The sequence below is a fragment of the Anopheles marshallii genome, chromosome 2, assembly GCF_943734725.1.
Source record: "Anopheles marshallii chromosome 2, idAnoMarsDA_429_01, whole genome shotgun sequence".
NCBI classification, from domain to species: domain Eukaryota; kingdom Metazoa; phylum Arthropoda; class Insecta; order Diptera; family Culicidae; genus Anopheles; species Anopheles marshallii.
The window spans coordinates 6750613-6766856 of NC_071326.1; the positions used below are offsets into that span (position 1 = coordinate 6750613).

At 41.8% G+C, this 16244-nt stretch overlaps 1 protein-coding gene across 1 annotated transcript; it reads left to right on the forward strand.

Annotated features, from left to right (window-relative positions):
• Window positions 1–13714: 13714 nt before the first annotated feature.
• LOC128708847 (uncharacterized) lies at window positions 13715–14239 on the forward strand. Its single transcript, XM_053803829.1, has one exon. The coding sequence runs from the start codon at window positions 13715–13717 to the stop codon at window positions 14237–14239; it is 525 nt and encodes a 174-aa protein (XP_053659804.1).
• The last annotated feature ends 2005 nt before the right edge of the window (window positions 14240–16244 follow it).

Here is a 16244-nt window from a genome sequence, read left to right on the forward strand (position 1 = left end):
AGTAGAAGTTCCTAAGGGTTTACTTCCATTTCCCATGAGACCGAGGGCCGCCCGTACGAGAGCGTCACGTTTCGCATCCTGTTATCGACCGGCATCATCCGCACAACAAGTCGATCTATTTTCGATCTTTGCTAGCGGCACATTATCTGAACGCCGGTAGAAAGTGGGTTGTTTTGACGTTTTGACCTTGTTTTTTCTTCTGATTTTATCCTTTTATCACTAGTTTGTTTTAAAAAACGCACACCACACGTACGGATATTTTAGGCCAAGGCATAAGCGTGTGAATAACGAGAGATGAATAATGGTTAGGAAACATATAACCTCACATTACGTTAAACTGTTAACGGTTGTGTATACTCGTTTGGTTCCTTATGAACTTTTATAAACATAAATAAATAAATAATCCTTTCAAAATACAAACGTTCTCAGTAACAAATCACAAAGAAACCGTAAAAATAAAAGAAATTATTTTTACTTGTATTACTTGGGAACAAAGTTTGGATACGCACTGTAACAATACAATTAACAACAACACACAAAATATCCATTTTGTATCATTTCCAACGGTAATCTTCGTCCGTGTGTACGATTCGTGCAACGTGTTTTCAAGCGGTGAAGGCAACGGTCACGTTTAAGGCCACTACTAGCTGATGTTGTTAGTTGTTACTGCCACACAACTACATAATTCCACTCTAGCTCTCCATCAGTTTCACATTAATTTTGACAAACGGGTTTTACGAGCAGTACCACTGTTGCACCTGTTACTCCCGTGGCCATCACTGTTTGCCGGAAGACAATATTTTTTTTTTTACTCACTTGATGGGTTAACGCACGCTGCCATTGACGAGTGATCGTCTCAGCCACTTCCTGCCAACCACTGTAAGGCGACCGGTTTAGCACGGCATTTTGTGCGCGAAACTTGTGCTTTTAAGAAAACCGTGCCAATGGGTTTGGGACAAATTTCAGGGCAACTGGAAATAATTTTTGATTGTCAACTCATATGAGTATATCGTATCCCAGCTCGGCTGACACGACGCGCAGATCCGACCAAGTCGAGCACGGACGGCGATCAACGATACACTAAGTATGCCGTACGATCACAGCAGCATGTTGTCCTCACTTATACTTCGACTTCGCCAAACGACCAAACGCTACTCGTTGCGTGCTTTCAATGGTGTATGTGCGTGCTCCAATCGTATTGCAGACGAGTGCGTGCTCAGAACTGACGATGGCATTACGAAGGATGCTGATAACTGGTGCATAAAGACAATGGAAGAACATGTGCACGATGATCAACAGCAAGCGTGATCACGCAGGATAATGTTTGTGTGAGACATCAAGATGTAGATGAAACAAATATTCCACGATATGACAATGATGGATACAGCAAGGACAGTGTTAGTGTGATCGCTCGTTATCATACAGAAGAAGAGAGATAATAGTGTGTGCCTTTAGAAAATCTTCTTCACCCTTGTATCCTTATCTTAACGTATTCTGATAGTAGTGAAGGATAAGGAATGAGCAGTTTTAACTCGAACGGGTTTCAAATTCGTTTTAAATATTTGTTAAATAATAAATAAATTTACCAGTGTTTACCAGTGAAATTCTCAATATTTAATTTTTTAATTAAAATAGAAAAATGGTATTTATGACAAAAGAATTCGAAACCAATACCCATCTAAAGCAGACGACCTAGAAGAGAACCGAAATTGTTTACGTTTTTTTTTCATAAATAGCGGTTTGTGTTCTTGCAGTTCAATGCAATCTGTTTAAACAGTTTCGGCGACATACATTACTGGCGACACCAGCGATGTACGTAACGATAAGATAACATTGACGCAAAGAAGATACATGCGTGTGAAAGCTGTATGACAAATGCCGCTAACAGCTGCGATTCGTGTGAACTTGAAACATGGCAAGAAGAATGCGTAAAACGTTCTACAATGTTAGGGTAAATATTACGCCAATTAGAGGCTTTTCTTGTGCAAAACACACATTAATGGTTTCCATGAAGCCCAACGGTGGTTAGAACATGTGCTAAATCAACGTTCACAGTGGAAGTTAAAATACATAGGTGCTATGACAATGGGAAGTGGAAATTATTTGGCCTTTTTGGAGCATGAAAGTACCTCTGCCCTTAGAAACAGAAAAGCATCGACAAATCACATTAGCTGATAGACTGATAGACAGATGTTCCTTTTATTTGTTGTATTGTTTGACACTGGAGCTGTTGTTAGCGGCGAGTTTTAATGGCAATACATTAGGTTCTCCGACTCGCCGAGCAACTTAAATCGTCATAAATGTTGTAATAGAAGCATGGTATGAACATCACCAGTGGAAAATAAAATCATTTACAGTGAGTCGCAAGAAAATTCTTTATGTCATCTAGATAATTGGTTTTAATTCAAACGTTTCAGATTTTTTGTGTCTTTTACACTAAATTACATTTATTTCAACCAAGTGGTAGGACCTGATCAAATACGATTATATTGTTGTTCAATTGGTTTCATTCAATCTAATATGTTATTGAAGCATGTCCTGAAATGTTCGCTCTCGATTGTTTTTGAAAGTAAATGTCTAACACTGTTTGTCTAGTGTATATACACCTCAAAGTATCCTCAAGTAAGTAATATATTTGTTGCTCTTCCAAAGTTTGGGCGCTCGTCCCGATCGGGGATCTAAGTGTGAGAAAACTGTCTTTAAACACTACGTAATCTTGTAGAACTTGCGAATCTGTGCTACACCATTACCGTATCAGATGGGAATTAGCATCGAATTTGCTTCGAAAGTATGAATGTCAACTGACACATCGGTGTCGGTTGATATTGGTATTTGAAGGTGTTAATTCGTAATGAACTGGTTTTTGGTAGAGAAATGTAGTAAGCTAAATCATTTTCACTGGTACGCTCTAACATTGTTATACGACTGCACAACCACGCGTTTGTTCCAAACGAGAAACTTGTTTTGACGTTTAATTGTTAGTAACATCAAATAACTGGTTTCGAATATCAGTGACAGTCACACTGCACTTTACAGGGTTGTAGGTGTAACATTTCCATTGCATTCATCATGTTGCTGTCTCGCATTCATAAATCGACATAAAGTATTTCTTCTTTCATCTTTTCGGTATCGTTTACCCGCTCAATTTCGTGGAAAATCCCACCCGAAGGTTCACTCGTTTCGATAAACTTCATGGCGTGGCTTCTGGCAGGTGGCCGTTTGCTTGCCATCACTAGTTTTGATGACATTTGTCAGAAGCAAAAGTTCTGCAACAATGTTCACTCTTTTCCGCTACCTACCTCGCAACCGTACGCGCAAGTGCTGACCCAAATGGACGGTTGGATACATTAGCGACACTATCTGACAGGGCGGAAGAAAGTTTTGAAATTATGAATTTCCCATTTCCTTCGCACTTTACCCGTCCCACGGTGAAACCGAAATCGAATCGTTGCTATTTGTCCCGGTCGTTCTGGGGCGGCGATGTTTGAAATGAGCAATGGTTTGTGCATCAAACAAGAGGCGCAGCCCCAAACCTTCCGGTTTGTTTGGAGTTTTAGAATAGTTGTTTGCACTGCAGCAACAATAGTTTCCGCATTCAAATTACTTTTCGCTGCACCTACGATCTTTACATGCACAATCGCGTGTAGCCGACGTTCGCATAATAATTGCGGGCAGTCACCACGTGGAAAACTTGAAACTGTAAATGGAACAGTATGGAAAAAGAAAACTTTTCCCGCCTTGCGATCACTGTTCAACCTTCACGAATTGTATCTTCCAAAACTCGACGTACAAACAGTGCTGGTAAGTTTGGTCGGTGGTCCCGGAGGTATGTGATGAGAGGATTGTTTGGTGATGGGAATTGTAACAGAAAGAAAACTATGCTTCGTCGTTGTGGTTGGATCTATCCGCGTTAAATGGAACTGTAACGATTGCGTGCCGGGCTTGGCAGAAGTCTTGCTTCGTGTCGGGTGTGAAAGAAGTCCTTTTGGGTCTATGGCACGAAAGCACCGGCGACAGTGACTTGCAGCCAACCGATGTCGAAGCGTGAACAGAATTGGTCGTGACAATTCGCCACCATCGGTCGTCCCAGGATGTGAGTGCATTGTTTGACAACCTGCTGCCAGGATGGTTAGTATGCTTCCGATGGGAGCTAACTGTCGACAAGCGATGTAATTTTGAGGTAAATTAAATTAAGATGTCGCTGCAAAGGATGGCATGAAACGGAATGATAGGAATGTGAATTTAATGTGGCATATCCGAACAAAGTACTTTGGAAGGGTTTGGAAAGCCAAGTGAGTTTTATTTGTGATTTAATCGTGATAATTTAATGTTTTATAAAAGAAACCACTCCGCAACCCAGAAGATAATCGAACATCATTATGCAATTAATGATGCTTATTATCAGCAGTATCATGCCGATAAAAATTCATTGGCCATTTTCAGTTACAGTTGATAAATATGCAGCGGAACTGCTAAAAAAAATACTTTAAATTACTGGATTTCTGTCATTCATTCGTTTTACGTACTACATACGCTAAATGCTTGATGACAGCTTCATTACCGTGAGCCTTTATTTGCGTCAGGCAATTAGATTACACTAGAGGCGAACACAATCGGGGCTGCGATTCAGTAACAACCTGCTGGCATCATTATCTCCCATGCGCATCAACAATGCAAAGTAATTTCCACAGTTATGGAGGTGGTAAGAAAGGGTGAGCGAATCTATTTCGGTTTTGCAGAGGTAACAATATCATTAAAACGGGTAAAAAATGTTGTCCATGTCGTCCAATGATTAATTGGCTGATAGTAGCGATAAATGAGCTAGCGGGGCAGAAATTGGCGCCCAATCCCATTGGGCGGTTAAAGTTGATAAAACCACGCTGAACAGTTTTTCCTGAATGATTATAAATAATGTTTTGTTTTTGAAAACTACTAACTTATTTGAAATTTTTGATTGTAAATAATATTTATTTTAAACAAACAGTGGGTTGTAGAAAATCATACAAAGGAAAATGAATCTAGTTCAAATGTGTAATGACATTTATTTTCAAATTGATAAATCTCAGTATTCTGAGACATTTTTCAGGACACTCTACAAATTATGTCCCCTTACTTCATCATGAAATTGGCTCCAATTTTGAATATTACGTCCACTGGAACTCAATAACTCCAGTAAAAGAAATTTCCTCTGAAATCCATCTCATTTTGCATCATCGATTCTTACTGCTGAATTAAGATGGATTTCTGTTTTCGCCGAAAAAAACGCAATAAAATCATCCATCTATAAGTGGGTTTTGTAACGAAGGGTATATTTCCAACAAAATTGTCTTACACGTGCGTACCCTTGAGCGTAGGGCACAAGAATGTCATCTCGATGCTAGTATAAGCTTTCCTTTTTGAGTGTGGCTCTTAATTATTGGATCTTGCTTGTCTTTGGATTTCACTAATCCCACCATAATCCCTGAGTAAACATCTGAAGCGTATTTAGTATCGTGAGTATTGATACATGCGGAACAATCCGTCTTCCTTGTAACGTAAAATCTTTGATCGCATCTTTCGCCGTTGCTTTCACACTCGATACCGCCTGAATGTATGCAATGTGTAATTGAAGAACAACAGCATATAACCATTTCTTCTGGCAGCTTCTCGGGACGTTTGTCAGCACCATCCTTTCGGCAGCAAAATCAGGCAAGGGTTTCATCTCTTTGGTATGCGTTGTGTGTGTCGACTAGAATCATTGTTGTGCTTGATTATTGCTGCATTATTTGCCGCTCGTCGTGCTTAATGTTGTGCCGCGCTGCGGTTGTCGTCTTCCGGGACTGCACATTCCACGCATGGTTGCGCTTTGTATACCAGGTTGTGTCCCAGATAGGCACTGGCCAGCAGATCCTCCGGCGCAAGGTTCAACCCGTGCTCGTTGGACATACGTTTCAGACGCTCGTACATATGGACCGCCGTTAGTGGAACCGATCGACGATCGCGCTGTTCCTCAACGGTCACCTCCAGCGGACAGGGTACCATGGTGATGTGATGATGCAGTAGCCAACGGATTGTCGCTCCACCCGGAAACGGGATATTCAATTTGTCGTACCAGCACAACCGAGCGGTTACTCTGCCAGGATACACGTCTTTTACGCGGAAGTTGTAGACTTTGATGCTGTAACTGAACTACCAACAACAAGCTACCGCGACCGCTGCTCTATTCCGAACCGTACCGACCGATTGACAACGTGAAACTGTGCCGCTTCGTCCTGTTCCGTCCATTCCACGTTCGTGAAATGGGTAATGTTGCTTGAGTCTCACACCCTCTCGCAAGGAACGGTATGGAACATGGACGAATGTTCGTCGCATATGGACGTTCTACGTGTGGCAATAGGGAAAACGGAATCTGGAAGCCATATGATTCGAACCCCACGGTTGTGAACTGCAGCTGATCGAAGGGTTTTTGTTTTGTTTCGACGGCAAGCCCAACGGTCGTGGTGACGAAAGAGAGATCAAAGTAGACATGGAATGGGGGAAAAAGAAGTCCAAATAACAAAAAAGGGAGAGCACGACAGCTAGAATGTGCAACCTTCGTCTGTTTCCAAGGCGACGATTGCTAAGGGTACGAAACATGCACAATAATAAAACGGATACACAGATTGGCTCAATTTAAAAGGACCTGGTCCGTTTCCGGCGCAAATGCATTTCATCGGAAAGATATTTGAGCAGTATTGTAACACACTTCCAACAGTGCAAGAAATTGCATACATTGTTTGTATATTTACATAAAATATTTAAGTGGCAAAAGAATAACATAATGCTGATTGTATTATATTCGCAGTTGGCGCACACGTTTGGGCACCGTTAACAGATTTGAACAAGAGTGAAGTGAGTATTGTAGGTGGAGTATCCTGGTCACGGCACCAAATGATCGATCGCGAATTTTGTTTTTATGTTTAAATAATCTGTTCAAAATTCTCATCTCACCAGTCGGGACTGCACTAGGTGGATATGATGCATTCCGATTTCCGTTGCATATTTTCCAAACCCGTCTCGCATGGTCTGCTGTACGCTCGGCTTCATTCCACACTGGTCCTTGCGCCCATATGTTGCAAACGTGTGTTTCGACGAACGGCGTGGTCCTTTCGGCAGCGATGCATGAACTGAATTGGCCCATCTGGATCTGCATTTGTGGTATCGCGCACAACCACCAGCCCGGAACTCTGCTTGAAGACCACCAAATGTCCAACATACGAATGAATAACATTAGCTGCATAACACGGTACTGCACGTTACATTCTGTTTGCAGCAGTTTTTTCTACGTTTTCAACCGTTCATATTCCGTTTTTGTTCAGGAAGAATGTATGCAAAATGCTCGTGTTGTTTCTTTCATTGGAATTGCTAATACGGTTTCTAACATTTAATTGGTTGTGATGGATTCTGTGCGTAAACCCTTAGCATGCAGCTCTATCTGCTCGCTGCCTTACCGAACAACACATCGGGAAGCGTTTGGTTGTTGGGATTTGAGAAAAAATTGTGATTCTTGGAAGCGATGTAAGAGAACTAATCAACATACTTTTCAACAATTTCATGATATTCTTTTCCCAGTAACTGCAGAGAAATGATCCAACCATTGAGCACGTACGGATGCCGCGATGCGAATGAAGGGGGTACAGTACCCGGTTGTCATCAACAGTTCATACAAATGAAACTGCACAAACACTGCCCGCACGACATCTGCAGCTGGTTACAAGGCGAATGATTCTTCCCACAATGCATCCTCCACGTGCCTGAAGGCACTCTTGGCCTTTTTTTTTCCTCGGCCTTTCGGTGACACCCGCGCACGGTCCAGTTTGACTTGTGCTCGAGGTTTTATGTCTTTTGCAATTACAGCTTCGAAGAATACCCGCGCACATTGGATGGGGCTCTTTTGGTCCCTCCGGTCACATGGTCAACAACAATCGCTGGTTGGTGGTGATTCTAAATAAATATCCATGAATGGAATCGCTGAACCAGCTGCTGGCGACGAACTGCTTTGTTTTGATAGGATGAATAGAACAGAAGTATAACAGTCCTGCACAGCCCGTACATGTGGATGTGTTTATTTAGTTGCGCGAGGTTGGATATTGTGAAGGATACCAATAACATTCTGGCATTGTTTAAGGCTCTCTGCGGCTTGAGGACTCTTGCATTAATACAGACAATGCACTAACGATACGATTTAGTCCAGGGGTTGATGTATGGAGTACGGAAATGCATGATTATAGTTAGAATTAGATCTCGTTAAGGAACACAACGGAAAATGTGATATTCTGACAGACATTGGCACGACATTCGTTGGAGCACGGAACACTAATCGATTTTATGTTGTGAGGATTAAGTATAAGCCCTTGAAGGTTGTAAATCTTGTAAAGCAGCTTGGAATCCTGGAATCAATACAAATTATTATATAGCAAGGAATCGTGCATCGAAACTCGTTATTGTAGGAAAAGAGGTTTGAATGAAAAACAGATCTATCAGTTCCGAAGGATCCAAACATTTTCACACAAAAAAAAAACAGTTTATATTAAATAGTCTTTTGTTTATACGAAATTACGCACCGATAATAAAGTGTGCTTTCAATTAACACTGTGTGTAGCAATTAAGCCACGGGAGGATAGATAAACATCATCGAAGATGTATTGGATTGCATACCTTCAGGCGGTAAACGCAAACTGTCATACGCGCTGTTGGTTCACACACTATGGAAGATGTTTTTGTCGCTGTCCAACTTACATACCTTTGGGTAGAAAATAAAAAAAAAAAGATAAGGAACCATTTTGAGCAAATTAACTACGGCAACCGACATCGCGTAGGTTTTTCATTGAAACAAAAATTCTTCAGAATGGCTGGAAGAATGAAGTAACTCGCAGCACATTGTCATTCGCAGGCGGTTGCTTATTATTTGTTTCATTATTGTCGTTCCTTGCCGCGTGGAAATATACGTATTTATCCTCAGCGGGGTGTGTTTCGGACAGTTGTCAAATGAACTTCAACGGCAGCAATAGCAGCAGCGGCAGCCCACCCACCCATTCGCAGCATGACATTTCGCGGAACTTTCCCAGGGGCAATTGGGGCAGGTTTTTTTGTGATGAAACAATTTCTACAATGCATGTGATATGAGTTTTTCCCTCTGTTTTTCTGTGGTACGTTCGAATGGATAAATTTGTTTAACGATTTCATTAAGCTAACATTTATTTTACCTTTCGGCAATAAAAGCCTGTCTAAAAATGTCTCACCGTATCCTATATTTCAACTTTATCGTTCATAATTTTTCATTTTCACAATCGCTTATATGCTGTAACAAAAGTATCTATGCCAACGCATTATTTTGTTAGAATATTCCGGTTTAATTTCTGGGAAATCGTATATTTTAGGCAGCACGGTACATAATGATCCGGAGTTCCTACAATGCGATGTATTTTGGAGGATGGTGCAGCATGTGGGTTTTTTTTACTGCATCGTGTGTGGAGTGTATCAGAACTCGTATAATTCGCACCGAAAAACGTGCCCAGGAAGTATTAACGAGGTATGCAACCCGGCTCGCAGAAAAACCATTCAATATATCGACAAAAGCTATAACTACAATTATTAATTAAAACTGCTTCCCCAGAACCATCTTCCTAGAGCGCAATTATTAAACTTTAGAATATACCCGATATTGCAGGTATTTGCTGTACCGGATCGATTACAATGAAAGGTACGTGCGTGGTACGCGAATGTATTATTTGAAACGAGGATATGTAATTGGTTTGCACTGGGTAGAAAGACAAGCAAACAAGCCTCAATTGCTCATTATAAGTGCGCGAAAAACATTGAGGTACGACACGTGTCACGTAGTGCGATACCGATTAGACTTGTTTTCCTTTCTGCTCCGATTGGTAACCCTTGCTAACAGGAAGCACTCGAGCTTTCTAGGCTCAATAATTAACACGACAGTGACAACGCTTTGCGAGCGTTGGCGTGGTTGAGCTTCTGTTTGTAATATCTTCCACCTAGATGCTGCAAACTCGGGCTGGAAACAGTACCAACACGTAAGTTTTCATACATCAATAGGCAATATAACGAACAAATGGTAGAGTTGCATTTTGTAATCGCTCCTAAAGATGATTCCGTTCGGTCCTTTGCTGTTGCAAGGCAGCTGCTGTCTATTAAATGTTCAATGATCGTATCCTTACAGTGCTGCCGTAGTGGTGGTGTGTGCTTTTCGATCTTATCCTGGATCGTTCTGCTTAATGTCCCACGTTGGCAGCACATCCAATGCAGCTGGCTTTCCGTTTGTTGGTGTATGTGTGTGTTTCGATGCTTCGATCGAGCAGCAGTTGAAGGATCGTTTGCGATCGCGTACCGCACTTCAAAGACAAGCGTATCAACATTCAATCGAAGCAGTATTTATTAAAAGTATTTTAAGGTATATTTAAGTTGTTGTTTCGTGAGTTTCAATCTAAAGTATATAATTTTAATTGATTATGGAACTGATTTCCTTTACGATTTTGATGAAATTATTAACACTATATTGAAATAATTGAAAATGTTTACAATATCATCAGTATAACAGATATAACATCCAAATAAATTATGAATTTAAAACAACGTTTCGTGAAACCATTTGATGTTACTCCGGATATTGATATTGATATCCGATATAGTAGCCGACCGGAGCTTTGTATGGATATGTTGATTAGAAATAGGCAATTCTTTTAAATGAGTTAAGAAGTTATGTGCTAAAGTTGGTTGACTGGCTTTTTAAGTCCTTGACCCAAACAACAGCAAGCGACACAATGTGTAACACAAAGAGACATTACACCTCACTCCTAGTGCTGTAATCATTCTGATTTGTAGTATTTGCCCATAACGTCAAAACAATTTAGATGCATTCCCTGTAGACGGAAGGTTGGGCGCTTTGAATTGATATCAGAATTACCCTCCAAACCTTTTGTCGCCAGCATGCAATAGCCTACCCAAACGGTGAAAAAGTCCATTGCTCAGTCCCAGGCAATTGAAGGCACACCCCGACAAGTCGTCAAATTTGCATCACAAAAATAAAGAAAACCATTTCTCGTTTTGTTTCATCCCCACCGACGGCTTGTAATGTTACGTACAAGCGGATTACTTACCATGGAGCTCTACAGTTTTTTTCTCGTCAGGACGAATCTGGGTGCTCTCCTGAAGTCACATTTCTCCTTAATTTTGTTTTGTCTTTTATCACGATATGTATGGGCAGTATCATTGGATGACATTTTTCGGCACGACTGTTCAGCTCTTAGTGTAATTGACTTCCATGCGGCTTCTTTTAGCTTCGAATACCAGCACTAACATTCTGTTTTTAAGGATGTTGTTTTTCGGTAACTTTTGTTCCACTCATAATCATAATGATTTTAGGTTATGCAAGGCTCTGGTGAATGTGTCCATTCCTACATATATTTATCCAAATCATTGCGACGCACGTTGAAAAGATTAGAACATCGTGAGGGATTTGAGATCGAAATACCCCAATGTTTCTTTCTCTATTTGTGTAACGCAGTGAATGTGAAACAGTCATTTTAATTCATCAACATAACATATCCAATATAATAAATATATCAAATTTGAGTTTATAAGGAAAAGGAAAACAATATTTGTACCTTATTTAATTAAACTAAGTTCATCAACTCATATGTATCTATGATTTTCAGCATAACCTTACATATGTGAAAAATTTACCCTTAAATTTTACTTCATCAACTGATTCACACAAAATCCTCAGCAGGTTATTCCGATCCTTTCAAACATAAACCTTCACATATTTCCAACCCTTATTCCCTATGCATGCATTTCACCCTCAACAGAATCATCCCTTTGCCAAAGAAACAAGCTGTAGCGCGTGCTTGCGAACATCAATTGCGCATGGCACGCGTAGCGCACAACGATCGACGCACGCCACCCGTTGATACGAGAACGAAAAGCTGTAGCATAAACGCGAAACAAAACATCAAGCTACCCATCTCACTCACACCGCACGGCTGCATCATGTGTCCTTTTTCGTTTCCCTTCTGGGCCGATCACCCGTGCAACCCCGTTTGCCAGCAGTTGCACGCGCATTTGATCCCCTGCCCTAATGCCGGTGCGCTTCCTGCTGATGTTTTATGTTCCGCTCCCGCTTTCTCTGCTCCGTGCGGTCAGGACGGTGGTGGCAGGAACTCGTGGCAGCTGTTCGAACCGATTTGGCTGTACGCAGTCTGCGCAAACATCACCTCCACGCAGACCAACTATTAAGCAGAGCAGCCCACACCGAAGAAAGGGAAAAGGAACGACTGATTCCGATTGCACTGTGGAATAAAATGGTAAAAGAGTTGCTCACAAAACTTAAAACTAAATATCAGTTTTTCGGCACGGCACTATTGCTGAAAAAGAATTAGTCTTTATGTACTAAAAGTAGTCTGCAGTAATGGAGAAACTAATAGTTATTTAAAAAATTAAATGAACTAGCAAGTTTTTTATAGATGTAATTTAAGTGTGAAAATACTAAAATTACCTTAAATACTTAAAATACTCAAAATATATAATTAAATAGCAGATAAAACTCAGTAGCACGTAAAAATAGATAAAGAGAAGAATTACAATAAATCTTTTTTTGCCTATTATTTCTAACAGAAAATTTCCATTCGAGTAATGTTTGTGAAGTTTCAAACCGAATTAAATAGACAAGTTTATCAACAATCCCATCGCATTAACAAAATTGTTCAAATCAGTGTTAATTTTAAGCCAAATCTGAAAACATCTTTAAATTTAAATGCAATGTCGCAACATTTACAATAACAAATGACAATTTCAATTATCATCGATAATCGATAAAGCAATCTTCGTACTTAATGAGGCTGAAATAAACATGTTTATATCATTATTTAGTTTTTAAGTTTTACTAGCAAGCAAACATAAATTTTATGGAAAATAGTTGTAAATAAGCATTCTACATTTACATACCTCGCGCTACCTCGTTGCCGAACCCATAGTGCAAGCCCGTTGGTAAAAACGGGTGCCAAGAAGGGAATCCTATTGCTTCCCTTGCTTTCATCCACTTTGGCTTTGTCCCACACGGAAAGCTGGCAGTTGTTTTCGTCCCATCTCGCTCTGGTACGCTGGCACCCGCTGGCAACGCAACGTGTTCGCGGGGTCTCGCTGCAAGCCGCGCACATTTCGAGCGGTCTGCAGCCTGCAGCAATATGCATGTGTTCCGGTGGTTCGCTTTCCAGCCGTTGGAGTAGGGGACAGATGAACAAAGCGCAAAACCGTTATGAAACCGCCGACAGGCGGCAGACGGCAAGCAAAGCGAGTGAGCCACAGGACCGGCCGGTGTGTGTGCGAGACGGAAGAAAGGAGAACCTGCCCGGTTTCGGAAGTACCCAAACACCCGACGCACACACGCGATCTCATTTTGGGAAGTGACGTCAAGCGAAGTGCATCTCAGCGCTCTGTTTTGCACCGGGCAGCGCAGGTGATCGGAGTGGTTCGTTGCATTGTAGCAGCCATCACTGTACGTGACACACCCCGTAAATAACGGAATCGAACGCTCTCCATCCGGTGTTGATAAAGTGTTCTAGCACCATGTCAGTGTAGTGCGTGTGACGGCATGGTCGGCTGATTGAGCAGAGAAGCTTGTTGTAAGAACGTCCTTCAAGTGCACACAGCGGGCGCTAATACACGGTTAATCGCCATGCCAAAAAGCGTTCCAAAGAGTGGTGACAGATCTCGCACCTGTCAGCCATCCGGTGGAGGCCGAAAGCGAAAGCTGGAACCTGTTGCATCGGCCCCCTACCCACAGGATCGGTCCGGGGCGGGGAAAAGGATACGCATTCCAGCGACAGGGCAATCCCCAGCTTCCGGCAGTGTCAGCTCCACAACCCCCGACACACCGCCGACCGAGCGCGGTGCCGTTACCGACTTTATGCTGCAGGCACTCGGGCGCATCCGGGAGCTGCAGGATGAGCTTGATTTTCTACAGAACGACCCGTACGCCGAGGATACGGACGATGAGGATCAGCATGACCACGGGAGACAGCCGCCGGTGCAGGTGATTGGTGGACGACAGGCGGAAGCGATCGGGTGGGCTGTCTGTGCCCGGGAAACGATGCATTTCCTGCAGCGCGAAGGCATCCCACCGGACAGCCCATTGATGGTGAATCTCCGTCGACGGCTCGTCGGACGGGTGGACGAACCGGACGAAGGACTCTCCTGCTAGGGCGTGCTTCGTTCGACGCGCGTTCCAAACATTTCTAGTCACGATGGCAACCGGAGAGGGTGAGATATCCTCAACCACGCTGCTGCTTGATTCAGCTGGCAAGGGCGAAATAATCGGTACCATCTGGCGGGATTCCAGTTTCAGGTACGGACAGCAGCTGCTCGAGCGAACGTAAGCACGTGCATCGCCCTTCAAATGGATCAATTCTTCAAAGAGGAAATTCTAGTCACCGGTGCAAGAGTGTTGCATGTTTAGAAGTAGTTTTCTTTCTGCCATTCATGCCACCTGGAATACATCAATAAAGCTTTTACTAAAAATGGCCACTTGTCATGTTTCGCATTACCGTAAGGACTTAAATAATAAAAAAGGAACACATTGATAAGTCTCAAATACACACAGAAAAAAGGGAAGTTTTACGCACATTTTATCCGTTTTGTTTCACATTTGATTTATTTATTTGAAGACGTATATAAATCGTTATTGTACAACTAGAAAACATGCTAATTCGTTTCACGACCTAAGAATAATTAGTAGGACCTTTGGTTTTTGCGCATTGAATTGTGCATTCCTCTTTCACCCCTACAGTATAATAAATTCATCTTTCTGACTCTTTTGCTGCTCCTCTTCATAAATACAACTTTCTTCCATTATTCCAGCTTGATTTTTGATCTTTTGTTCGTTCATGTACTTATGCTCTTCCGGTTTATTAGATGAAACAAGAATAACATAACAACGATTTGGAAGCAATGTTCGAATTTATATCTCAATCCCATAACTTAAATATGTTGTCTTGCACTAACTGGGAGTATTCGATCCTGTTGTTGAGTACGAAGGACTAATGAGCAGCAGAATTAAAGACTCTTTAGATGAGTGAGTGCACACACAACACGATGGAAGGAGACTTCCGAAAAGAAAAATCAATTACTCATCAGATCTTCATCAGGTGTACAGATGTTGCTCGAACAATTCCACAAAATAGTAAACCCGGTGTAATATTCTACTTCACAATGAGCTCTTTTAGACGTCCGACAATGTTTACAACACAAACCGGATCGATCAGGTGGATGGTATGAACGGTAACGTACGTTGAACTATTGCCAGGAATGGTTGGCACAAATAAATGGTTCGAATCTTCTCTTCCTTCAGAGGCGAACGTGTGTGATAGACAGAGCAACGACTATGGAAAACTTTTAAAACACGTTCATCGCCTTAAAACAGACGCTTGTTGGGCTCTTTAGAGAGAGAGAGAGTTCCTCGATACGAAACACAATTTCTTTTCATAAAGTGGAAAGCGCACATCATTCAAAGGATGCTACACGTCTCATTAAATTGAAGATGTTTGATGAGGTTCCCGTGTTCCCCAGACGTTTTCAAATTGAGCTAAAATTGATTTTTATTGTTCAGTCGAGGACGACTTTAAACTATCATATAACAATATCTTGTTTGACCTAGTCCGCTTCGACCATTTAGTACCAAATGCAGGGTTATTCAAGTTGAAATAGCATACAGGGTTTTTGAGAGGACAGGACAACGCAAACGCCTATCACCACAAGCGCAGCACATGATATGTCAACGGTCTTAGAAGACAACACACGAAGGGGCGGCTCGGTGGCATGATGGTAGCGACGTCGGTCTTTACTCGAACGGACCGGACCAAAATCCCACCCGGACCAATCCCCCGTACGCAGGACTGATTATCCAGCTACGGGTAAATAAAGTAACAGGCCTTAACCTCTTGAGGTTGTTATGTCAATAAAGAAGAAGAAGAAGACAACACAACCCCAACAGTTCAATACAATCACATGATATCACAATGGCAGCGCCAGCTTACCACAACACCACTGGTACGGTAAAGGTACGATCCGAGGAGTATAAACGTGTCCTAGGATGGATTTCTCAGCCAGACGATGATTGTTGGTTTACATTTACTGTATTTTTCATTAAATAAAGCATATTTAATTCGATAAATGCAGTAAACATGTCTTCGGTTAAAAACAACCATCGT

What these genes read in the sequence shown, in the direction of transcription:
- LOC128708847 (XM_053803829.1), top strand. Translation starts at nt 13,715, where the DNA reads ATGCCAAAAAGCGTTCCAAAGAGTGGTGACAGATCTCGCACCTGTCAG.